The 25,449-nt window shown below is 41.5% G+C and overlaps 2 protein-coding genes across 11 annotated transcripts; one reads left to right on the top strand and one right to left on the bottom strand.

The window, feature by feature from the left end:
• Nucleotides 1–898: 898 nt before the first annotated feature.
• On the top strand, nt 899–8,639 carry pltp (phospholipid transfer protein). Of its 2 annotated transcripts, none has more exons than XM_029502407.1 (15): nt 899–965; nt 2,535–2,670; nt 3,281–3,380; nt 3,458–3,586; nt 3,687–3,842; nt 4,066–4,129; nt 4,236–4,391; nt 4,479–4,655; nt 5,037–5,096; nt 5,605–5,769; nt 6,213–6,280; nt 6,598–6,640; nt 6,773–6,836; nt 6,946–7,022; nt 7,296–8,639. In XM_029502407.1, the coding sequence occupies exons 2-15, from the start codon at nt 2,556–2,558 to the stop codon at nt 7,392–7,394; spliced, it is 1,473 nt and encodes a 490-aa protein (XP_029358267.1). In that variant the 5' UTR covers nt 899–965; nt 2,535–2,555; the 3' UTR covers nt 7,395–8,639. The 2 variants fall into 2 exon arrangements, with proteins under 2 accessions (XP_029358267.1, XP_029358269.1); XM_029502409.1 differs by lacking the exon at nt 899–965 and adding an exon at nt 1,029–1,086.
• LOC115043727 (tripartite motif-containing protein 35-like) lies at nt 8,614–21,625 on the bottom strand. Of its 9 annotated transcripts, XM_029502398.1 has the most exons (10): nt 20,365–21,625; nt 19,474–19,597; nt 18,420–18,536; nt 17,585–17,719; nt 17,280–17,414; nt 15,920–15,992; nt 15,052–15,198; nt 9,418–9,506; nt 9,185–9,342; nt 8,614–9,107 (listed from the first exon to the last, which is right to left on the bottom strand). In XM_029502398.1, the coding sequence occupies exons 1-10, from the start codon at nt 21,506–21,508 to the stop codon at nt 9,004–9,006; spliced, it is 2,226 nt and encodes a 741-aa protein (XP_029358258.1). In that variant the 5' UTR covers nt 21,509–21,625; the 3' UTR covers nt 8,614–9,003. The 9 variants fall into 9 exon arrangements, 6 of the variants coding, with proteins under 6 accessions (XP_029358258.1, XP_029358260.1, XP_029358263.1 ...); XM_029502400.1 differs by lacking the exon at nt 17,280–17,414 and having other exon boundaries at nt 8,618–9,107; XM_029502403.1 differs by lacking the exons at nt 8,614–9,107; nt 9,185–9,342; nt 9,418–9,506; nt 17,280–17,414 and having other exon boundaries at nt 15,062–15,198; nt 17,585–17,642.
• Between the last annotated feature and the right edge of the window lie 3,824 nt (nt 21,626–25,449).

Here is a 25,449-nt window from a genome sequence, read left to right as displayed (position 1 = left end):
TGCAATAACACTTAAATGAATTAAAAAAAAAAGAAATCATGAGGCTCAGATTGTTGTTGGAAGTTGGGTAATTTTAAGCAACCTGTATGTGTATTTATTATTTCTTGAGTGATACATCAGATTTCAAACTCCTTTATTTGTGCCGCAGTGAGGACAAATACATTTCTATTGTGACACACTGCGTCTCTGCAGGCTTTGTTTTTTATCATCTAACCCTGAGAAGAAATATCCTTGTATCCAGAGAACTGGTGCACAAAACCACATCATGAAGATGAGGTGAAGTATTTTTTGGCCCTGAGTAATGTCTGCAGGTCTTCCTTCACTGTCTACATTAACTTCACCGGCCAAACTTCCAGCAGCAACAACAGAAAGCATGATTTAGTCAGCCTGTGAGGAAACGCCCGGGGTGAACTGACATTATGTCAAATCAATACTGGTTTTTATTAAACTTTAGTCTCAACAACATTTCTTACTTTTTCTCACTTCTTTCTCTGTTTAAGATATTTTCTGCCCCCTTAAGTTTTGTCTTTGTTCTTCCCGTTTGTGTGCATCAGGAAACTTTGAGGTCGATTTGGCTCTTTCCAAGAAAATCTAGGTTTTCTATGAAGCTCCAGTGGTTACAGGGTTAGAGTCTTCTGTGTGGGAGTGTTTGTGTGTGTCCCAGTTATTTATGGTCCGAATGAATGACATGTTTTAGTTCAAAGGGCGCAGTCTTAAATTATCATCACACACATCCTACTGTGTATCCTTCACTTGTGAAACTCAAACCTGAACCACTGCGTACAATAATAGAAGAACAAAAAACACACACAATCTCCCACAAAGAGGGAGGGGGGAGGATGAGGGGAAGGGAGGAGTCTGTCCCTGGGGATAAAAATCTCCAGAGAGAGTCGGTGTGGACACAGACAGAAGAGCAGTGTGCATCAACAACAGAACCAGATCCTCCCCCTTCAGCCTGCTGAATTGTGAGTTTCATCATTTTCATCATTTTACATCATTCAGACATTCAGAGTAGAGTTCAAGTGTTACTGAAACCAGACACAGACAGACAGACTGACTGACTGACACTGAACTCATCATGGACAGGTGAGTACCTCATTAAAATACATTAAAGTGTAACCGACCTTTAACCGTAAGATAGACAGAAATCTGCAGATCCAACATGATGACAGAGAAAACTCAAATCTGTTAAAAGAACAACACCCATCATGTCACGCTGTAAGCTGCAGGTCGGGCCGGATCTTCTCTTTGCCTCGTTTCCATTCAATCTGCCAACAAAAGTAGCTGAATCAGCTCTGCTTCACTGTGAAGACATGGATGTTCTGACAAATCTCACCAGATCGCCGTGACGCTGAAGGAACTGGGAACTGTTTGAACAAATCTGGTGAATTATCTCAGCTTTTTAAACAGATTGCTGGAGTTTGTTCTCTGGATGAACACCAAACATGATATCGTATCCAGTCTGACTCAGACTGCTTCCCACTCAGTATTTGACTTTTGTCCACTTTATTTTCAAGTCCTGTCATGCTGAGATTCGTCATGAGCGGTTTGGTCATTGTGTGTCAACAATGGGTGAAGGTTGGTGTGTCAGAGGTCAGAGGTCTGAGGTCAGAGGTCAGGCTGGGCATGGAGTCCAAATCCTCCTCTTTTTTTGAAGTGAATCTTTTTAATTAAAGGTTAGCAGTTAGCAGTTAGCCTGATGTGGGTGCAGCAACAGCTGGACGCTTATTGGCTCTCCTCACTGAGCTGTAATTAAACACAAAGATTATAGAGCGTGTGTGTGTGTGTCTATATTTGTGTGGACCTTCTGCTCCTTCAAAGGCTTCTGGCCTGATGGTTAATGTGCGTGAGACCGCAGACTGCTGGTTCTTGCTGTTTCATTCATTTTTATACAGAAGGAGTCTGTTGAAGAATACAATGCCAACCGTCTGGGTGTAAGAGGTTTCAGAGTGGCAGCAGCTGCAGTACAACATGAAGGTGGTGAAGTAGAAGCTGTTTGGTTGGTGCTGAAGGAGCCCAACTGTGCTGTTTACTATTGAAAGTAGAAATAGTCAAAGTTTGCAGAAATAAGCCAACAAAGCAAATAGACAGGCAAATAAAGACAGCTTTACAGAGGAGTTTCAACATTTGACTGAGGGATTAACAGACTTCTTTCCTCACAGATTCATCAGTGCAGTTTGTTGTTTAGACAGAAAAACAGGGACAAGCGGCTGTTTGGACAGAAAGAGCGAGGAGGGGGACTGGAGCAGAGGTTACTGTGGTTCAAGTTTAAAAGTATTTATATGGAAGACACGATCTGAGAATGAGTTCAGCTGTGAGCTACGGAGCCACAGGAGGGACAAAAACACCCCCTCAGCCTGAGATCAGTTCATTCATTGGCAATAAATTTACAAATTGATCTGCTTCTCAGCCGTCAGTCTGACGCTCTTATCTCACGAGATGGACCAAAAGGATTGTTTACAGGTCATAATCTTGAAAACACAGAACAAACAGCACAAGGACCTCAGACTCGACCTCCTTCTTCTGTCTTTCAGGTTGATATATTCCAGTTCAGGATGACTTCCTGTCTGCTGTCCGTCCTCTTCGTCCTCCCTTTGGTGTCCTCCATCATGGCGGCTGTCGAACATGCTGGTTGCAAAATACGCATCACTGACAAGGGACTGGAGATGTGTGAGTGTTTATAAGTGGCCATAATCCAGATTCATTATCTTGATTCAAACTATGGTGGGTCAGTTTTCTGTCACTCATCTGGGGCTCAGCAGACAGTTCTGTTTTTCAGCTCCTCCTGGAGGATCCTGAGATATTCTCAAGTATGACGCAGGCTTTAATATCCTTACTTTCTCTGAGGGCGTACTGGGGTCTCAACAACTGCAAATATTCAGTAAATTTTCAAAGGAAGGCATCGATTAGGATCCTTATCAGAACCCTCCTGACTAATTAGCCCAAAATCTTAAATCTCAAACCAAATTGATCTGTTTTATAATCTGAAACAGTAAATTCTCAATAGAGACATCTCTGTCTCTGCTTTGGAGAAACACAGAAGATTACATGATGAATAAATAAAGCACATAAGAAATGATTGAAGCATTAATAATTACACATAAAAGAGAAGAAAAGATGTTTATAGTCTAGTTAAAGTTTTGATGTTGCTGCAGCTAATTTCCTGATGGGGTTAATTATACTTCTTCTTTTGACCGTGCACATGGCCACCACTGAATTTTAGCAAAAATGGCCCCATGAAGTGCCAGAATCAATCAGAGTGTTTGTTTTGTCTTCTTAGTGAAGTTGGAGACTCAGAAGTTTGTTGAAGAGGAGCTGAGTAACATCAGTATGCCTGAGATGAAGGGAGAAGAGGGACGTTTCCAATACACCATCTCTGAGTAGGAACACTTTAAATTTAAACTAATGCTTTAGTGCTGAGCGGTTGGCCTGTGCATTAATAACGTCTCTCTGTCAGTATAAAGATCAGAGAGCTGAATCTGACTCATGTGGACCTGCAGTTCATCCCAGACATCGGTTTGATGTTCGATGTTCAGAACTCATCCATCTCACTGACTTTCTACCGACAGATTCTTTACTGGTTCTTGTGAGTTCTCGATCATCCACCCATCGACTTGTCCATATCAGATCTGATCGATTCATCCTGACTGATGGTAACAGTGTTTTTTGTTGTCTCTGCGTCTCAGCTACGACACAGGAAACATCAACGCCTCGGCTGACGGCGTGAACATCAACACGGCTCTGAATCTGATCAGAGATGATGACGGACGACTGAAGATCAATAACATCACTTGTGAGGCGAGAATCAACAAAATGAGAGCAGAGTTCAGCGGAACGCTCGGGTAAAGCACATGGTGGTATATCATTAAACACAATGAATGTATTATATATGCTTGATAGAACTGATCTATTACGAATCCTCATTGATTGTTTAGATTGGGAGTGATGTCAGTAATGATGACTCTGGACTGGTGTAGTAAAAACCAATCGTCATAGATTACTGTTATTAAAAGTTTGCCAACAATCAGTTTCGACCAATCAGGGACCTCTCTGTTATAATTTCAGGAGAGTTTACGACTTCCTGGCCAGCATTCTGACAACAGGCATGCGCTTCCTCCTCAACAAAAAGGTGTGCTACCTGAGGGCGCCTGTGTGTGTGTGTGTGTGTGTGTGTGTGTGTGAGTCAAGGCCATGTCAGGATTGTTGCAGATATAGCAGCTGTGTCTGTTTCTTAGATCTGTCCAGCTCTGGATCACGCCGCTTTGGTCCATGTGAACGGCATGTTGGAGACGATCCCCGTCAGGACGGAGGTTGATAGTTATATTGGGATCGATTATTCTCTGATTGATGATCCAGTGGTGACGTCCCGGAGCCTCGACATGCACTTCAGGGTCAGACGCTGACCTCAATCTAACCCCCAATCATTCCCCAATCATTCCAGATGATTTATTCTGACATGAACCATCTTGTGTCTCTAGGGGATGTTCTTCGAGCTGGCCAATCAGAACGACTCGTTGGTGAACTACGCCGTCGACCCGATCATCAGAGAGTACGACAGGATGGTTTATCTGGCTCTGTCGGAGTTCTTCTTCGACAGTGGCATGTATTCCTACTACAAAGCAGGATTGTTCCAGACGGACATCGTCAACGACAAGGTTCAGACCAAAAACCGCCACAGATTCCCAAACCAACACAGACATCCAAAATCACAAGAGACCTACGAAACAACAACACACACTGAAAAACCCACCACAGACCCACAAAACTGTGACACATCCTCGAAACCTCCACCGCTGATCCAACACACTTACAACAATACAGGCCGTAGATTTTTTAACACAACCACGAATAATCGAGATACCAAACCAAGACTCTGAAAAACAGAATGTAATTATGAGAAAGGCAAAACAACGTAAGGTTGAAGCTCTGAAGTCGGCAGCAGAGCTTTTGGGCTTTCAGCGCTGGGGGCAGAACACGGGGGCAAAAACAAAGACAAAAAAAACTGACTGTCATTTTTGCGCTGCGTCGTCTTACAGATGTCGAAAGATCTGGAGATGTTGTTGAGAACCACCTACTTCGGAACCATCATGATGCTGGTGAGTAGAAAGGGTGAAGACAGACAGTGGAGTGACTGCAGAGCCTGAACAACAGAAACACAATGAACACCGTTTTGTCTTGTAGCTGTGCATTCGGGGTAAAATCCCATGTGATACTTGAGTCCCGAGTGTTGTTGTGTTACTTCATGTTCTCAGAAGAACATGTCGTCTCACAGTCGTCATACGACCACCATACGACAGTGTTGTCCGTCATGTCCTCCTGGTGACTGTTGTGTATACCCTGGAGTGCAGTTCCAGTTCTAACTGTTGTGGTGTTGTAGGGTGATTTATGGTCCTTCATATTTTGGAGGTTATACCTAGAACCCAGTGTAGTTTTTTTGTTTGTTCTATTACAGTATAATACTCATCGTCCTCCGGGTTCCTCTGGTGTGTTGTCAGTATAACCCAGTGTGGAACTGTGTGTTATTGTATTTTTGTGGAGTACCTGTAGCCCTTCTTTCTGGGTGTTGTCATAGCATTTCATGTTCTCCCGGTGTGTTCTTGGTAGAACCCGGCTATCGTGGAAGCTCCAATTTCACTGCAGCTTGCTGTCAACTCACCTCCAAAAACCACCATCAAAACGTCTGGAGCAACAGTCGTCATGACAGCCATCGTCAAGGTGATACTCCTGCCTCCAGGCCTGTCACCAGTCCAGCTCAGCAGCATGACCATGGTGTGTACACACACACACACACACACACACACAGTACAAAAGAGAGAAAATCCTCAGTTTAAATTAAATTAAATAAAATAAAATTAAATTATTAACAGTTTAAATATGAGCTGCTGACATTTGGAAGAATCTTTTAGAGTTTTCTCAGCAACAGGTCAATTATCTGTTGGGTAAAGTGGTGAACCGCCCCGAAGCTGCAGCACACGAGGGACCCCCAAAATGCCTGAGATCCTCAGTCTCACCTCATCGCAGTGGTTTAAATGATGCTCTGCCCCCTTAAGGCTTATTATTATTTTCAGTTTTCAGTTTTTTGGTTAACTCTGCCTGGTTCAGGTATCAGATATCTCCTCATCACTATCAGCACCTTTCATTACAGTTTAAATTAAAACCACTTGGTTAGATTGAAACTGAAAATCAACAGTTTTTAATTTCTGCTCTCACAGGAAACAAAGTTCAATGCCAAGTTTTCAATGAGAGGAAAACGGCTGGCTGTTCACGCTGACCTCCGCAGGTACAAATACAAACACACATTGTTGGGGGGAGCAGAATGCATGAGCATTTGAGCAGAGTTGGTGCTGTTCCAGATCCAGTTCAGGGTCTGAAGCTGGGGTTGGTGTGGAGGCCTCAGGACGTGGCTGATGATGAATCAGTCAACCTGCTTTATGGTTCATTTTCCTCTCGTCATTTAAAAACAGGTTGCGTCCATGAAGACTTGAAACCACAACAGACCATAAACTATTTTCAACATAGTTTCTGGTTCTTCTGTTGTCAATATATATTTTTTTTAAATCACGTCACAGTCAAAGTGAAATTATTTTCATCTTTCAGGTTTAAAATCTTCTCCAATCTGTCAGCTCTGGAGTCTCTGGCAGTAAGTTCATGTCCTTAATCTGTCGCTTAAAGTTCAGTACATCTATAGATGGCGTGCTGTGACCTCACATCTTATTAACATCACAACACCACAATCTCTCCCTCTCTCTCTGACTTTGTGTCTGCCTGTCAGCTGATTCCTCTGCAGGCTCCTCTAAAGACCATGCTGCAGATGTCTGTGGTTCCTTTAATCAACAGTAAGAGTCTGGTTCAACATCTGCAAAACATCAGGCCGCCGTCACACTGACGTCTGTAATGATGCTTTACCCACTACGTGTGTGTGTGTGTGTGTGTGTGTGTGTTCAGAATGGACAAAGAGAGGAGTTCGGATCCCTCTGGCCGACGGGATGGATTTCATAGAGGAGGTGGTTGAATATCACAATGTAAGTCTGTTTGGATATTAAACATGTGATGCTGTTTGACCTCTTTATTAGGAACCCCGCTCTAATTCTGCTGCCTGCTGTGTAAATGATGATTGATCGTATAAAGGGCCAGTTCCAGGAAACACTCCAACATGATTGGCTGAGTGACTATTGTGTGTGTGCAAAGTGTACCTAAGAAACTGCTCTGAGTGTGTGTGTGTGTGTGTGTGTGTGTGTGTGTGTGTGTGTGTGTGTGTGAATAACATCACTCACCCACTGTGTTGATCCCTGCAGGGCTTTATTGTCATTGGAGCAAATCTTCACTTCAGCAAAGGACTGAGAGAAATGATCACAGGGAGCAACGTGACAGAATCAGACACCAACGCCATCTAAAGCACGCACACGCACACGCGCACGCACACACACACACAATTTTTAAAACCTTATTTGTATAGCACCTTTCAAACAAAATTGCAGCTGAAACTTAACATTTGAAACATGATGTATAGCCCCCAAAATAACAACACGATGTAACACTGTGTGATGATGTATATGACACTGAACTGGGATTTGAAGAGGTTTGTATATACACACAAACACCCACATTATACACAACACTGCTTAGATACACAAACTGGGAAAAGTGAGCAATAAGAAATGAATTGTTTTAATTTCTCTCCGCACTTCATTCAAAGTGCAGTTTGAGAAAGAAACTGCCTCGCGTGTTCCACATCATGCTAATCAGTGACCTGCAGAGCAAACAAACAGTTAACCGGGTCAAACTCTGAGTTCTGCACTGTGAAGATCGTCAGACGCACACAGGATAAAACACACAACGGGTCAGTCAGCATGGGACCAATCACAAGCCTGCTGGGAGTGGAGTGTGTTATTTTTTCAAACAACTTAAAACTTAATTTGTGTTTCATGCATGTTAAAGCTTTAACTGTAGATTTCAGCCAGGATCTTTTTGTTTCATATTAAAGTTTCCTATAAAAGAATCTGTAACCTTGAATCCAACCTGCTCCTGAGACCAGATTGATGGTTTAAGTTTCCATGGAAGTGTTCAACATGAGCCGCCGTCATAATCCCCAGAAGTCCTCACAAACCACCAAAACTGCTCCGAGCACGGACCTGAGGAAAAATCTGGATGCATTCAGTACATTCGTTTATGTTTTTTGGACCCTCTTGTGTGTGTGTGTTGAAAGAAAGCTTATGTCTTCCTGATGGTTGTGCTGTAACCGTGGCAACCACAGGAGCTAACATAGCGTAAACCTGTCCGAAACAGTTTCAGCCTGCGTAAACGACTGTGACGTAACCGAAACTGTTCGTTACCTGTTAATGAGTACTGTAACCATGGCGACACGCCATCACTGTTATGTTACACTTGTATTTGATCGTTGTGATTTATGTTAAAATTTTGTGTTTTCAATGAATAAACAAACTAAATTCTGGCAACAGTTAATTCAGGACTTCATTTAGACAGTTAAATGTTCTGTGAGGCTTTTAAAGTGTCAGAATTTGCCCATTGTGTGTTTTCTCTCTGACATGAAATACAAAATAATATACAAAAAATAACAAGCAAACCAGATGACGCTATTTCTGTGTTTGGACGTGGACTGATTAAAGGAATCAATAAGTCTTTTATTGGCAGTTTGGCAGATTTTATTGTCTTATAAAATCAGTGCAGCCTTCATTTAAATGTCATCAAAAACACAACATCAATGCACCATTATTTAATAAGCAGCTTGTAAACATATAATTATCAAGTAAATATATAATTAGCTCAGTAAACCAAGCTATTTTCGAATAGTTACTTCAGGTAACCACCAGTTCATTGTCAATATCAACTTAATAATTATTAATTATTAAAGATTAACATGCTCATCACTTTCTTTATACAATCAGTAAAAATAAAAGTTTCTTCTCTGAGTACCTGTTGATTTTTTTTACAGTGAATCTGTCACAGTTTGGGGCTGGAACTAACCAGTTTTTAACTCTTTAGTCACTCGCCAGTAAAGTCTTTGCAAATGCCATCGTAACCATGGAAACCACACTTCCTGCCGGCAACTCTGCAGCCAAAGGTCAAAGCTTCCTGCAAACTTCCACCTGCAGACGGGAAATGTGTCTATTTGTTTAAGAAAATTACTGAGAAAAATATCGGCGGTAAATGCACAACGTCTCACCGTTGGACAGCGTGTAGATGACGGAGGCGTTGAAAGTGTCTCCGGCTCCGAGAGTGTCGACCAAAGTCTCCGGAGGAAAAGCATCCGAATGAACGATGACGCCGTCAGGACCCAAAGCATCCGCTCCCTTTTCTGCCCAGGCACAAACCAGGACAGCCCTGAGAGACATAGGTCAGTGAGACAAAGGTCAGCAAGACAAAGGTCAGAACTGCTGACCTTTGACCTCTACTCACCCCTGTTTGACCCGGTTGTAGAGCCCCTTCAGAGCAGCTTCAGCCGACTGGAAGCCGAAGTGACGAGCAACATCTTTACTGACAAACACCTGAAGACATCTTCAAGTTATTTATCGTGTTAAAGACATATGAGCAGTGGCCTTTTTCCTCATTCTGTACCAAGTATTCACTGTCTGAATACTCTGTACTCACTGTAAGTGATACTCATAGATGGCTTCATCTAACATCTCAGCAATTTACATCACACAGGGAAAACACTCGGAACGCACAGAGGCGAAGGGTGGACCACGACAGACTCAACCTGTGAGAGCATGTTCGCCCTCCAGAGTTTCACACGCAGTGTTTTATTTCTCGCCTGTAACGCCTTCATGGTTTGTTGCATTTGCGCCATAGCGCTCGACTGCCTTCTCCTGTTGTAAGAAATGCAAGGTCTGTTAAAATAATCAACCTTGGAAGGGAGCGCGCTGGATCATCTTCGGTCTTGATATGAAATTAGTATAAGTAAGTGCTGAGTGATCAGTGTTAAGGATTTCTACATTCATTACCTTAAATTAGTTAAATGATCGTAGTCATGTCCTCCAGCTGTTCTGTAACATCTGTTTCTCTGTGCCTGGAGAAGGCAACTTCATATAGATCTTAAAAATTTATTACGAAATCAGATAACCTGTCCATTTTTATTTTATTAAATTTTTTTAAAATTCATTCATCCTGTCTGGCTTGAACTATTAGCTACCCTGCCACCACAATTTGTGGAGCAACCAATGAGCCGGAGCTGACCACGTCTGCTGGAACACTTCAACATCAAACTTCATTTTCCAAAAACGTTTTCTTGTAACAATTCACACAAAGTTTTTTGTGTGTACAGTGTAAACTGTATAATTTTTCCAAAGGAAGTAGGGATAATGATGTGTAGAGCAACATTTCAGAAATCTATTTCGGTATTATCTACTAAATAATTAGAAATTTTTCTGTTTGGTCCGTTTAGTTTGTTCAGACTATGTATCATTGTCACCAAATTTATGTGACAACCAACCAACAACAAAGTCTAACGAAGAACTTTGTCACATCCAAGAAAAATAACTTTCTATTAACAGAAAGAAACACTTTTTTCTTTTTCTTTTTTTTTTTTTTGATTTATTGATTTTTTTAGTTGAGATAAATGGGATAGAGAAAGAAAGACAGACTCACACTGCATGTCTTTGGGTGGGAGGAAACCGGAGCACCCGGAGTAAACCCACGCAGGCACGGGGAGAACATGCAAACTCAACAACAACAAAAAAGAGTTAACTATCATGCTGCCGTGCCGCCCTTGCTTTTTAAAAAAACAAAAAAAAACAAACAAAACAAAACACAGAAATCACAACACAATACAAAAAACATTCAAGGTGATTTGCCTCAATGATACCTTAAAGGTAAATGGAGGACATATTCCTGTCTGGTCTGCAGCAGAACACGTCATTTACTCTTTTATGGGCACACTGAGGCGTGACACGCTCGTGGTAAGTTGACTTGACCCCACGTTGTTGCTGATGGTAGGATAAGCTGCTTTGAGCTTTCTGGAGGGCCGATGCCAGTTTGTGTCGTTCCTCCAGTGTTTCAATCTGCTTGGCCAAAGCCTCCTTTAGTTCGGCACGGTACTGTTCACACGTCATCTTTGCCCGTTCCAGTGCAGCAGTAGTTAGAAAGGCTTTCTGCTCCAAGTCCCAACTCTGCGTCTGCTGCTCCTTCAGAGCATTTTCAAGTCTGGCTTGTCTTGTTTTGCTCTCTGACTGAGATGCTCTGAGCTCGTCTACCATCTGCTCAAGATGAGCAATGATTGTTTCCTTCTCAGAGATTTCTTTTTGATGCTGGTTTGACTCTGTGACCTGTTGTTCTGAAAGTTTGGCCAGTCTGTTGTTTAAATCGTGGAGGGAAAAAAGCAGTCTCTCCCGTTCCTCCTCCAATTCTTTCTGTTTGCTCAAATCTTCATTTAGTGCAGCAGCAGTTTGAGTGGCTTTCTGCACTAAATCTGAACTTTGTGTCTTCTCCTTCAGGGCCATTTCAAGTTTAGCATTTCCTGTCTTGCACTCTGACTGACATGCTCTGAGCTCATCCACCATCTTCTCAAGCTTAGCAATGGTTTCCTCCTTCTCAGAGATTTCTTTCTGATGCTGGTTTGACTCTGTGACCCGTTGCTCTGAAAGCTGGAGCAATCTGTCCTCAACCTTGTGAAGATCAAAAACCAGTTTAGAGGCAGATTGATTGGCTGTCTGCTCCAAGTTTTGAGTCTCTTTCAGAGCCTTTTGAAGTGCAGCTTCTCTTTTCTTGGCCTGCTTGAGCTGTTTCTTGGTCCTTTCTAAAGCCAAAGTCGTTTCAGAGATCTCCCGCTCTTGCTTCTCAATGATCTTATCCGCTCTGACGAACAAATCTCTCTCATTTGCAACCTCCTTCTCAAGTATGCTATAAGCTTCTTTGTCTTCTTCGAGTTGTTTTTGAGCCTGCGCTGTCTCATTTCGAGCATCAGCAAGTTCACCTTGCAGCCTCTTGCACTCAAAATCCAGGAGTCTGTTTTGCTGAATCAAACTGTTTAGTTCTTTTGCTGCTTCCTCCTGCACCTTGGCAGTACTGGACTCATGCTGCTTTTGCAATTGGTTGCTTTTCATTTGTTCCTCTTGGAGCTTTGCAGCCAGCTGGTCAACTTGCTCTTGCAGTGATAAAACAGTATTGTCTTTGGCCTCAATGGTATTTTGAAGACTGTGAATATTCATGAGCAAGTATTGAATTTCATCGTCATTTTCCTGGACCTTCTCCCTATCAGCTGTCATTTGGCTTGCAGATGTGTCTTCAAAGTCCTGATTTGGGAGTAACAGCTGAAGATTATTCATTTTTGTCATCATCTTCTCCACTTCAAAATGAAGCATGGCGTTCTGTTCTTGTTCGTTCTCCAAGGCCTTTTCAAGATCAGCTGTTTTTTCTTGCTCCTTTTTCAGAACCTCTTCCTGAAGTGTTTGATCTCTTTTGGTTGTCTTCAAGTCTTTCTGAAGAGCAGAAATTTCCCTTTGCTTCTGCTCCAGAGCTTTTTGTAAATCTTGTATCTGCTGACTTTGATCTCTGTTGACCGTCTCAGTGTCTATTCCAGGAGCACTATTTTCTCTTGTACACTCCATAGTGTTTATGAACATATCCACCCTCTCCTCAAGTTCATCTTTATGTTTTAGAAGCCACTCCAGAGTTCTTTCCTGTTGCGGTTGATCTGGTAGGATCATCTCCTGCAGAGAAGCACGCTCCTTTCTTCTCTGCCGCTCTCTCTCCTTGCGTTCTTTACGAGCAGCTTTTTCGTTTCTCTCCCGATACTCCACCTTTTCTTCAAACTCCTGAAGAGAAGGACTTTCTTTACTTCTCTGCCGCTCTCTCTCTTTGCGCTCCTCACAAGCAGCTTTTTCGTTTCTCTCCCAGCACTCCACGTTTTCTTGAAACTCCTGAGAAGCCCTTTCTCGTCTTCTCTGGTGCCGCTCTCTCTCTTTGCGCTCCTCACAAGCAGCTTTTTCGTTTCTCTCCCAGCACTCCACGTTTTCTTGAAACTCCTGAGAAGCCCTTTCTCGTCTTCTCTGGTGCCGCTCTCTCTCTTTGCGCTCCTCACGAGCAGCTTTTTCATTTCTCTCACGGCTCTCCACCTTTTCTTGAAACTCCTGAAGAGAAGCCCTTTCTCGTCTTCTCTGGTGCCGCTCTCTCTCTTTGCGCTCCTCACGAGCAGCTTTTTCATTTCTCTCAGGGGGCTGCTCTCTCTCCTTATCTCCTACCCAAACCTGAGAGCTGGAGCTGCAAGCCACAGAATCGATATCACAGAGGTCTTCAATGAAACAGATATTCTCCAAGAGAGATCCTTGTGTAGCCCCCAGAGGTTCCAAAGCACAGCCTCCTTTCTTTTGTTTTTCCATCTTCTTTGTTGTAGAAAACAGCTTTGCTTTGCTGACTTTTTGTCTTGTTGCTGGGAAAGATCCAGGTGCTTGATAAGAAGTTTTCTGGTAGTTTTTATTTTTTGATTATCCCTCTAACTACCCCTCTGTATATATATATATCTGTGGTGGCTTTGATGATGATGATGTCACATCTGATCGTGTCACATTGATGATGTCACACCCGTGATATCTTCAGCCAAAGGAAAGTTAATGAGTGTCTATTACAACTGTGTGTTTTTATTACTCATGCATACTTGAGGCTAAAGATCTCATTCAAACTTTGAAACGTTGACCAAAGTCCTGTCTATTAATCGCTGTTTGATTTGAGTTTGATTTCTTTTGTACGTTTTTATCAGAAGCTGTCCGAGCATTGTACTTTTCCGTTTGTTATGTGTGTGTGTGTGTGTGTGGCACGGAACGTTCAGAGTCAGAGTGGTGATTTCATCGGCTACAGTGGAGAGCTCCTCTGAAAAATAAATACCACGCTTTGTTGCTGAATTTTTCTTGTGTATATGCTACAGTTTAACTGGTTGATCGATCAGTGATAATTATGTAGACCTATAGTCTATTTTATGGGCATGTTGTGCAAGAGATAACAGATAATGTGTAGGCTTTAAGGGGAATAATATTTTAAGTGTTGAGTGGATCATTGGCTTTCCTATAAATCATGCCCTTACTTGGAACTAACCCAGGACATAAACTAATTCCCAACCCAGTTTCCCAAAGGGCAGCCAGGATGAGCGTTTGTCATGTGAGTGTATGTTCAAAAATAATGTCATCAGTTCGTCGGAACAGGAATGTGGGGGGAACTAAATCGGTTGACACACCGGTCGCCATAGTTACAGTCGTCTGAGGTACGAGTGCGTGCGGCGCGCACCCGGTGCCTGACAAGAGGCAGGAAGTGACGTTAAGCTCGTCAGCTGTTTCAAAGCTTCCTCGATGTTAATACGACAGAAAAAGAAAACACGATGATTGTTCATGAGTCCGATTCTGAAGGACGAAGTGTGACTCGAGTCCACATCTCTGCTGTCATGTCCACATTTGAGGCCCTACAAACACCTAAAGACACACACAGCTTCAGGAACCTGACTGGAAACAGCTTTTTTCCCCTCACAAAATAAATAAAAATAAATCACTGTAGTTTGGGAGCTCCACACACATCATCAAATCATGAAGGCCGTCCATGTTTGTGTGTGAGGTGAGCAGTGACATGAGCAGAGAGGTCAGAACAGGAAGCACCTGATTGCATCTGTGAACTGCCAATCGCACAACACAAGGTCTTGCAGATGATTTCAACAACAGCGAGTGATGAACCAAATCCTGCTTAGTGAGAGCTGGAGGGGAAAACATGCTCTCCCAGAACTCTGCTCACCAAGTTCGCACAAGTCCACCTGAATTCTGACATTTTTTTGGGGGGCAGAAAGAGAAGTAGAAGACACGATGGCAGCACTGTATATCTAAGTTCTCTCTAATATCAGTGTCAAGCGTGTTCAACCTTTTTATTGTCAAGTAAAATGCTATTTATTTGCCACAGTAATTTAACAGATGGAAAAGACGACGCCAACATTATGAAGACTCAACATGTAAAATGTTTGACAAAAAAAAAGTTCTGTCTGTTTTTACTTTGTCATTGTTGGTTATTAAGTGTAGATGTGGGAAACATTAACTAACTTTTTAAATAATGACGGACTCGTACCACATCTCCATGAGGAAACAGCTGATACAGCGGCTCTCTGGTCTTCTCTATCTCCACGGAGATGGTGATCTTCTGTTGCTGTGGTAACGTGCTGTTATACGTGACGACCCGCTGGATCATCTTCACCTGTTCCTCAGCGTTACGGCCCTGCAGGGGTTAAAAACAGTACAACATTGAAATGTAGAAAGAGCAATGTTAGTTTAAGACACCCTTTGAAAAAGTTAAATCAAGTTAAATTCAGATTCAGCAGATTTTAGAAAAAAGGTTAAGTCTGACTGAGCTGTGTTAGCTTGTTATATTTTAGTTCTGTCTTTCAACTTTAATGAAATGTATTGTTTTCTAGCACATTCAATTTATTGGGATTGGTCTGGTTTGTCATGTTCAGTACGATAGTTTTTTTGTGGACTTGAATGCATTGTACTAATGCGTTGTACTTTGAAGTCAGTTAACCATCAATTATTAATTATTAATCAAGTTTTGGGTGTAACATGCAATAAACTAATCACAGCTCCATCTTATGTTCCCTTCAAAAGAAAAGTGTGATCGTTTAAAGCTTTACAATGATGCAACAATTCAATATTACATTTTTTTTTTTTTTAATATTACATCATGAAAAGCGTAAACATTTCCATAATGTTCAAAGTAAAACTGTTGACAGATTCAGTGAAGGTGATGACTGGGACACACTTTGGTGGATTCAGCAGGTATGTAGGCAAAACACTGCAGATCCTCATCGTCCAAAAGACGCATGAAACAGTACAGAACATCTGAGGCGTATTTACAGCACACTGCTTGTGTGCTTGGTTTTATTTGTAGGATTTTGTCTTGTTTGCTTGGTTGAGCTTGTCTCGTGTGGTTTCCTTCTCACCTCCCAATGAATCCACTTAAATTGCTTGAGGTCGACTTTGGAAAAATCTTCTGCTGTGACGTCTGGAAGGTTCCTAGTGAACAGGAAATGAAGTCAGAGTTATTCAATTAACAGTAAAAAAAATTAATTACTAATTAATAATTGAGTGAGGATTTAATGGAGGTCAAACCATTTTATGGAGTTGAATGATTGTTAAATGACAATTTTTTTTTTTAATTCAACAAGCAAACAACTAATCAGTCGAATTAACTTAATTGATGTTGATGAATTAAATAAACCACTGCAGAGATAACCAAGACCGGGATTATGCAGAACTGAAATAAAGGCATCAGCAGTGAGGAATTTAGTAGGTAGCATCAGGTAGGTGATCCTACAGGAGGAGACACGGCTATGTTACGATATTCAGCAAGGGCAGCTACCGTCTCTGTCTCTCAGGGCTACACCTGAACCAATATAACTTACTTATTTTGGTTCCTCCTCCATGAATGAGAAATGGCTAAAAACTTCATAATGTGAACATCACAGTTAAAGTGACATAATGCCTGCGGTCCATCACTGTCTGCTCTCAGCTGGTTTAAGCTTGATGAACAAAATCTCCCCAACAAGTAGAGATATAAACCTGTGGAATGATCAGATGACCATTCATCTAGACGCTCCTCAGTGAACCTCTTTTTAAAGTTCTCCTCATCTTTCTAACCTCCGCTCAGTCAGATCGGTGGCTCCTCAGTCCGGTTCAGGACCTCGACGCTTTGCTCTGCAGTGGCTGGTGTGATCACCTGTGATTTCACCAGATTCAGGTTCAGGATCAGACGCTCATGCTTCCTCCAGGTAGGTCAAACAGTGTTCACTAAACACCTTAGAACATTTGTTTTCAGACAAATGGTCAAACTGGTGTTTGCCGATAACACCAAGGTTCACTTCTTGGTTAAATGTTTTAGATGAGCTGATGAAAAAGATAAAAAAAAAAAAGAATCAAAATTATAAAAAAACAGCAGCCAATAAATATAAGTTAGAAAAAAAAAAAAATCTTAGTATATAATGGGATTATTTAGTGGTTGCTTTTTGTACAGGTACAAACTGAGACAAGTTTGAGGTCAATTAATCTTTGGCCATCAGGGGGAGTAGTTGGCCACGGCTGTCATGTCTCTTATAAACAGTAACAATCAATTAGGAGTTTGTAAAAGAAAATCGGTCTGTCTAGTATGAGAATGAATAAATATATATATAGATAGGTGTTGAATGTAAATCTGGTCAAAAACATAGAATTGCTGATTTTCTGTCTCCAGGCAACAAGGAATGTCTGATTAAGAGTTATTTAGTGAACACTGTGTGACACGGGCTGGTTGTTGGTAGGTCTTACATGTCAGAGAGAACAACGGTTCGCGATCCGCTGGACGGACAAACCACACAACATGCACATGGAGTTTGACCTTCCAGCTGCCAAACCACTGCTGACGCATCGACTGCACGCTGCGCAAAGTCAGCCATGATGAAACTGAACCAGAGAGACAGGAAACAAATCAGCGCTTCCCTTCAAAATACAACCCCAGGCCCAAAAGAGGCCATGCTCTGATTGTTGGGATGTGACTGGGAAGGCGAATCTCCATGACGATGAAGTTCCTGAAACAAAGGAAGTTACTCAGATACACTCACACCTGTTCACACCTGTTCATGTGGAGGATGGTTCGGCTTCCTGTGCTGACGTTGCTGATGACCATAGAGGCTGGGAGGACACAATGAGCATGCTCAGAGACCAGCGACATGTCGATGTTGAACTTCTGAAAATCTTCCAAAATAAAACTACAGACAGGAAACAGTTTACATCCCTCTATGCTGCATAATAAAATTGCTGCCGTCCTCATTCATTCATGAAGGTATATTTCAGATGTAGAGGAGAAGAGGAGAGAAATAAAGGAGACAAGACGCAAGGAGAGAGGAGATGAAAGCTTTTTTGCCATCCAAACTTGACTCAGACAGGCTTTCACTTTGATAAACAATAAAAAATAAAAAGATTTTAGCTGTTTCCATGGATGTAGTAAATAATGCTCATTATTGATGACTGTATTCACTTTAACAGAATGTGGTCTCTGCTGCTGCTGAGCTAAATGGACTGTATTAACACCACATTGGAGGCTGTATGCATGTAAAGTCTAATGATGTCATGAAGTCTTTGTTGTTCAACAACTCTTTGCTTTTTTTATTTTTAGGTGTGAGCTTCTTCTTTTAACAAGAGTAATTGAAAACACTTAAAATCCCCAAATAAAGCTTGTTTATCTGATCATTTAAAAGAACGCTCCAGTTTCTGGTAAGTAAAATCCTTCATCCAGTTAAAAGGTGAACTGAGTTAATGCAGCTTAAGGAAGACTCACAATGATGACACAAACACTGATGACTGCATTAGTGAATGCAGTCACCAGTGAACGCACTGATGGCCATAATGAGGAGTGTATTGATGAACACTCTGGCGGAGATGTGGAAGAGTGTGCTGATTGACACTCACTTGGCCACAGGTCCAGCAGACAGTGAGCCCATGAACGCGCAGGGAGCTCCAAGAAGTGACAGCACTGTGCAGGAATTTGAAGCGTTTCCTCCTCGCTGCCAACGCTGCGACAAACACCTTGAACAACAGAGAGTGACGGCGACGTTTTAATCCAAGAAAAGCAGAGCAGGCTGCAACAAGTGAGTTCCAGGTTTGACAAAGTCAGTTCAGCTGGTTCAATTCAGTTTAAAGACAGAACTGGCCAAAACACAACAGTGGAACTCTGTGTTCTTAGGGTTGACAACAGTCAGACAAAGTGGTGCTAAAACTAATCCCAACAAAGACTAACACCACTCTGTTTGTGTCAGTCTGTTAGCATTAGCATCATGCTGCAGTAACACCACAGTTTGTGTCAGTCTGTTAGCATTAGCATCATCATGTACTAACACCACAGTTTGTGTCAGTCTGTTAGCATTAGCATCATGCTGCAGTAACACCACAGTTTGTGTCAGTCTGTTAGCATTAGCATCATCCTGCAGTAACACCACAGTTTGTGTCAGTCTGTTAGCATTAGCATCATCCTGTACTAACACCACAGTTTGTGTCAGTCTGTTAGCATTAGCATCAGTCTGTTAGCATTAGCATCATCCTGTACTAACACCACAGTTTGTGTCAGTCTGTTAGCATTAGCATCAGTCTGTTAGCATTAGCATCATGCTGCAGTAACACCACAGTTTGTGTCAGTCTGTTAGCATTAGCATCATCATGTACTAACATCACAGTTTGTCTCAGTCTGTTAGCATTAGCATCATGCTGCAGTAACACCACAGTTTGTGTCAGTCTGTTAGCATTAGCATCAGTCTGTTAGCGTTAGCATCATCCTGTACTAACACCACAGTTTGTGTCGGTCTGTTAGCATTAGCATCAGTCTGTTAGCATTAGCATCATCCTGTACTAACACCACAGTTTGTGTCAGTCTGTTAGCATTAGCATCATGCTGCAGTAACACCACAGTTTGTGTCAGTCTGTTAGCATTAGCATCAGTCTGTGTTCCTGTTAGCTTCCTGCTGCTAACCTGCTGTCTGTGTCTTCCTCCGGGTATCTGTCGACCACATTGATGATGTCCAGACAAACCAGACCGACACACAGAACCTTCTTCTCCTCCATGTTGGTCCACAAACTCTCAGCTGCTCTTTGAACTTTAAACACAAACGTCAGAAGGGCGCATCACTTCCTGTGAGCGGAGATTACAAAATAAGAGCACCACAGTTGTCTTTATTCTCCATTGATTTTCTGCTTCCCCGTGAGGAACAAATATTCCTCTGAAGTGCCGCTTTCTTTAATGCCAAAAGTTTAGTCATTTATTTGTGTTTGTATTTGTATTTTGATGTTTACCTTGTTTTGATTAAATGAAAACCAAAAGTTTATTCTATCAGACTAGAAAATATATCTTTGCCGCTAAAACTACTCATATTTTTGGTTGAATAATAAATTTTGGTGTTTTATTAGAAAATTACATCTGAGACCACAAATATCAGCTGGGAGTAAACGCATGTTGTAATGTAATTGAACAATACAGCCTGGGTTATAATTTATAGAAACACAGTGGCAGGAGACTGAACATCTCAGTGCAATGGTAATCAAGTCAAATTTTAATGTTTATTAAGATTTTACCATAATAAAAACCTTTAATAAAGCTTAATAAGAGTGATTCTGTCGGTTTAATGTCCATTATGGTCGGTCTGATGTGATAAAATCTTGATTGTAGCTGTGCTTCCATTGCCAATACAAGGAAACAGTTTTTCATTGACAGTGCATGTGAAAGTGTGAATGTGTGAATCTGCATCAAGATCATAAAATGACAGTTTCCTGCTGTCGCAGTCCAGATTAACTCTGATCTGCTGAAGCTTCTTCGTCACTGAGAGAATGACCGGGTCTGCTGAAGGGGGGAATGCGCTATATTTACCATGAGAAAACTTTATTCTACATGCTCCAGACTGAAGGTTCTTTTTCTTCTCAAAAGACTCTGAGGCCACACCCAAAGACCAGAGTGTGCTGTGTCCAACATCAGCAACCCAGCTGTGAGTCCCAGAGTTAAAACCCTCAGAGGCCAGAACGAAGAGATATTTCTCAAACCTCTCTGGGTTTTCAGGAAGCTTCTGTCTGTCTCCATGACTCACACTGGTCAGATCTTCAGACAGGATGAGGGCTGGATGAGCAGTGTTTGGATCCAGAATCACCGGACTGTAGGAGACCAGGTCCATTAACTTGTTCCAGATGTTGAAGGTCAGGTTGCCCAGATGTTTGGCCTGGTCTATCAGAGCTCCTGAGTCCAGATGTGGATCCTCCACCAGGAGGCGCTGCTGGACTCTTTCTGCTGCAGACTTGTAGTTCTTCAGAAATGAGACGTCTTCAGCTCTCAGCTCCTTTTCTGTGTCTCTGATGGTGTTTGAAAGAGTTTCTATCTCTCTGCTCAGACCATCGATCTTCTCCTTCATCACTTTGCTCTTCTGCTCCTCTTCCTCCCTCAGAGCTTTGATCCTGGCCTCCTCTTCCTCCTGTAGAAACTGATGAAGCTTCTTAAACTGCTCCTTAATCTGCTGCTCTGTGTTTTGGGTCTGGACCTTAATGTGTTTGGCAGTTTGATCAAAGTTTTCTTTAACATCTCCAAACAGCTTCAGTTTCTCCTGTAAAGTCTTCAGGGATTTCTGCAGCTCTTCTCTGTGTTCCTCTGCAGCCTCATCGATGGGCCTGAATTTATGACCTGTGTGAGTCTTTGAGTCTCTGCAGACGAGACACACCAGCTGCTGATGGTCCAGACAGAAGAGTTTGAGTTTCTCAGAGTGCAGACTGCAGACAGACTCAGATGCAGCTGTCTGATCTCTCTCCAGTAAAAAAGTCTCACACAGGTTCTTTAAAGCCAAGTTAGTGGGAGGATTGGTCCTTGAAGATCTCCTCTTACAAACTGGACACTCCTCTGTAGCTTTTCCTGTCCACCAGGTCTGCAGACAGTCTCTACAGAAGCTGTGGCTGCACGACAGCACAACAGGATCCTTAAAAATGTCCTGACAGATCGGACAGGAGAGATCTTCTTCTGATCGGAACGGCATTGTCTCTGAGTGAAACTGAAAACACAGCAGTTACCTAGACTTTGATCTGTGGGCTGATCAGCAGCAGGTTGACATGTCAGCTGCCGTCTGACAGTAAGAGTCCGTTCAACCCTAAAGTGAGTCTCCTACCTGTACGAACAAAACAGTGTTTTACAGGTTTTACAGGTTTGAAGCTGACTCTTGTCACAACATGTCTTGAAAACGCTCCACCCTTTGCCCAATGCTGATGGCCTGTTCCAGCCTGTTGCCTGACCAGATTTAAAAATGAGCAAAGCTTCAGTTTAAATCCACACAACCCACAAGACACACTTTCCGAGAAAGACTTACCAGCACTGAGAAGCGTCGTGTTCACAGCATGTGGTTCGAAACTGTAACAGGAAAACAAATCAGACAGTTTGAAAAATATGCCACCAGTTGTTTCATTTACACAGCGAGTTCTTTTGCTGTTGTTGTAAATGCAGGTTTGAGAAACGTAATATGACAACACAAAGTCTCTGTGATAAACGAACGATCACATCTTTCATTCGATGATACATTTATATATTTTTTCCACTTTATAATCCAGATTTTATCCGCAATACATTGTATGTCCGTGGATATACCTCAGCAGTAATTTAAAATAATACGGAGTTACTATGAAAATTAAAGATAACGTTGGTTCCTAAAAAAGATCCAAAAGCATCATAATGATGCAAAATAAGATGAAACGGACTGACAGGGCAGAATTAAAGCGATTTGTGTACAGAAAACTACCACTTTCCATGCACCTGTTTTTAACAGAGCAGACCTGCTACTTCTAATATAAACTACTACTTAACATCAGTCTGTGTTCCTGTTAGCTTCCTGCTGCTAACCTGCTGTCTGTGTCTTCTTCCGGCTATCTGTCGACCACATTGATGATGTCCAGACAAACCAGACCGACACACAGAACCTTCGTCTGTCAGAAGAGATGAACAATTTAACGTGACACAACAAAAATACAAAATGAATATAAAAACTAATAATACTAATAATGTGTCTATGAAATGTTTCTCTGGACATTTTTCCATCTTTCTGGAGGAGCACAGCTGTCCGTTGCCCAACTGAGGGAAACGGCGCCAAAAGGGAGGAAGTGACATCACTGAGGGGGTCAGAGGTCACTGCACACAATGTGAGCAAAATGGACAAAATGAAAAATCTCCATAAAAATAAAAGAATATAAAAAAAAAAATTCATTAAAATCAGAGACAAAAACAAAACAAAATCCTTTTTTATATGAATTCTGGTGAAATTACAAACATATCAGCAGCAGACATATCGATTATTTAAGTTGCTCAATTGCACCTCAAGTTGGGTAGAGAAGGGAGAGATCTATATCAGCACTCGTGGAATGTCTCTTGTCCAATCAAATGATTTGGTCCGAACTAACTGTTGTATAATGATTGCTTATCAAACATGCAGCTGGAATGAGGCAATCTGATTGATTCGTTGGTGTCGAGTGACATTTCACGGATCCGTATCACTCCGACTAACAAATTAACGTAGAAATAAAACCAAATGTGCCAGCTGGTTGTTTTTTAACATTAGAACCTGAAAAAGGACAAAACAAAGAGACAACGGAGACACAGTGCAAAGTGCAAACAACATGAACGGACACAAAAGAGTAAAAAAAAACCTAAATGTTAAAATGAAGCATGTTTGTCTGAGCAGGCAACCTGGAGGACCTACATTTGAAAAATTTCAAAAAAAAAAAATCATATCAATTAACTAAAAAAAAAAAGAAAAAAAAAGTAATAATTGTGTTTCGATTACTGTAACTTCTTTGTCATACTTCATACCCATTTTAAAAACAATAGCTCACAACGGGACATCCAGGAATTTCCTCATATAACAACAGCCCTAATAGGCCTGTGCCACGGCCTGATTTTCATAATCTAGAGTTTGTCGTCAAGACAACACATCAGCATTAATTTAAAATTACATTACATTACAGTTAAAATAAGAACCTGTGTTCCTAAATCACCAGCTTCATAATGAGGCCAAATAAGATAAAATGACTGACAGGACTCATTTTTTACAGCAGAGAGAATTAGAGCCATTAGTGCTCTGTAGGGTCACCCTCACTTTATTGGGACTTTGCTTCTATTGCTGATGTAAAGAAACAGTTTTTCATTGACAGTGTATGTGAAAGTGTGAATGTGTGAATCTGCATCAAGATCATAAAATGACAGTTTCCTGCTGTCGCAGTCCAGATTACCTCTGATCTGCTGAAGCTTCTTCGTCACTGAGAGAGTGATCAGGTCTGCTGAAGGACAGAGAGAGAGAGAGCTGTATATTCATCATCAGAAAACACGATTCTCCTTATTCCAGAATGTCAGTCTGTCCTTTAGACTTAATCTGCTGCTCTGTGTTTTGGGTCTGGACCTTCATGTGTTTGGCTGTTTGATCACAGTTTCCTTTAACATCTCCAAACAGCTTCAGCTTCAGGGATTTCTGCAGCCTCAGGCTGGTGCGGTAACTCCTGGTCAGCAGCAGCTGTTCTAACTTCCTGTCTGCTAAGAGCTTGGTGTGTTTCAACAGTTTTAACACGGAAACTCAGCCCTCATTCTAACTGACAGATGTGTCCTTATTCCCCAAACTGTTGTGTTTGACACGCAGTATCCTGCAGCCTGAATGCCGTTGGTTTTGTTTTATTGATTATTATTTCATTGAATTCGCAAAAGAGCAGAAAAACTTTGAAGGGAAACAAACTGTCTTCAAAATGGCACCAAAAGAATTTAGTTTTTGGATTTTTTCACAAACAGCAAAGCACAAGAACAAAGTTTTTTGCATCTGTGCTTTAAAAGTTCTTGTCATCCTTCCGCCATTTTCAAAAAAATCTAACCAAAATCTTAAAGTCAGCTGATTATCACGAAAACAATGCTCATATAGAGTTATTAAACTGCTGATCAAAGGTTTGCAACTGTAATCTTTTAAACCCACAATAATCAGTTTTACACAAATCAAATCAAAAACAGCTGAAGATATTGTGATATTCCTTAAAGTGAGTTTCAGTGCAACCTTTGTCTCGTTGGTTAAAACCATTTTCTTTTTCAACAAAGGGATGGAAGGGGTTCCTCTTGGAAAAGTCCCCGAGAGGCCCCAGTAGCACCTTAACTGTTCAAAAGCATGGATATGACTCATTTGGCCCCCCCAGACATTTCCTGAGTTAATACTGAGAACCTCATTCTGCCCGCCGTGTCGCTGTTTCATCATCAAATCTGGTCCGCTCGGTTTTTTTATAGAAACCAAAAATCAATAAAAGTACAGCCCCCATTTTCACAGCTACAGGCAGCTTCTCACACACACACACACACACACACACACACACAAACAGTGCTGCCACAGTTATCGCGTAACTACATGGAGAATCAAACTGTCATAAAATGTTCAGGACATTTTAAACTTACTGGAAATCAAAATGGCCATTAATGACAGTTCATTATTAGTTTAATAATGAAGTTCCATTATATTCCTTCCTATGAGTTATTCAAACAAAGTCAATCTGCTCATGTGAGTCACAAGATGCAGCTTTTCACTTCTTCAGACTTTTCTTGACCATAAAAAGTAATAATAAAAAAAAAAGTGGTCAGATTTGAACAGGTTAAGTTATGACGCTTTTTAGGGAACTTTTCTGATGAATCAGGCAGAAGTGACTCTACAACTATAAATCACAATCAGGTGAATCTTTGATCATTTAGAGTACTGAAGTGGACAGATACTCAAACACTGCAGAGATTTGAGTGATTTTTCCCTTTTAAATAATGAAAAGTAGAAGCAGATGTAGGAAAACCAGAGTAACATATATTCCAGATGCATGTTGGTCAGCAGGAAACTTTAAAACAATAGAATAAATCCCAGTAAAGTGAAGAACCTGTCGTGACAGTAAAGACGGAACACAGAAAGAAAGATCACCACCAAAA

The sequence above is a fragment of the Echeneis naucrates genome, chromosome 5 (genome assembly GCF_900963305.1).
Source record: "Echeneis naucrates chromosome 5, fEcheNa1.1, whole genome shotgun sequence".
NCBI classification, from domain to species: Eukaryota; Metazoa; Chordata; class Actinopteri; order Carangiformes; family Echeneidae; genus Echeneis; species Echeneis naucrates.
The sequence above is the reverse complement of the archived record's forward strand: the minus strand, read 5'-3'. Positions and strand labels throughout refer to the sequence as shown.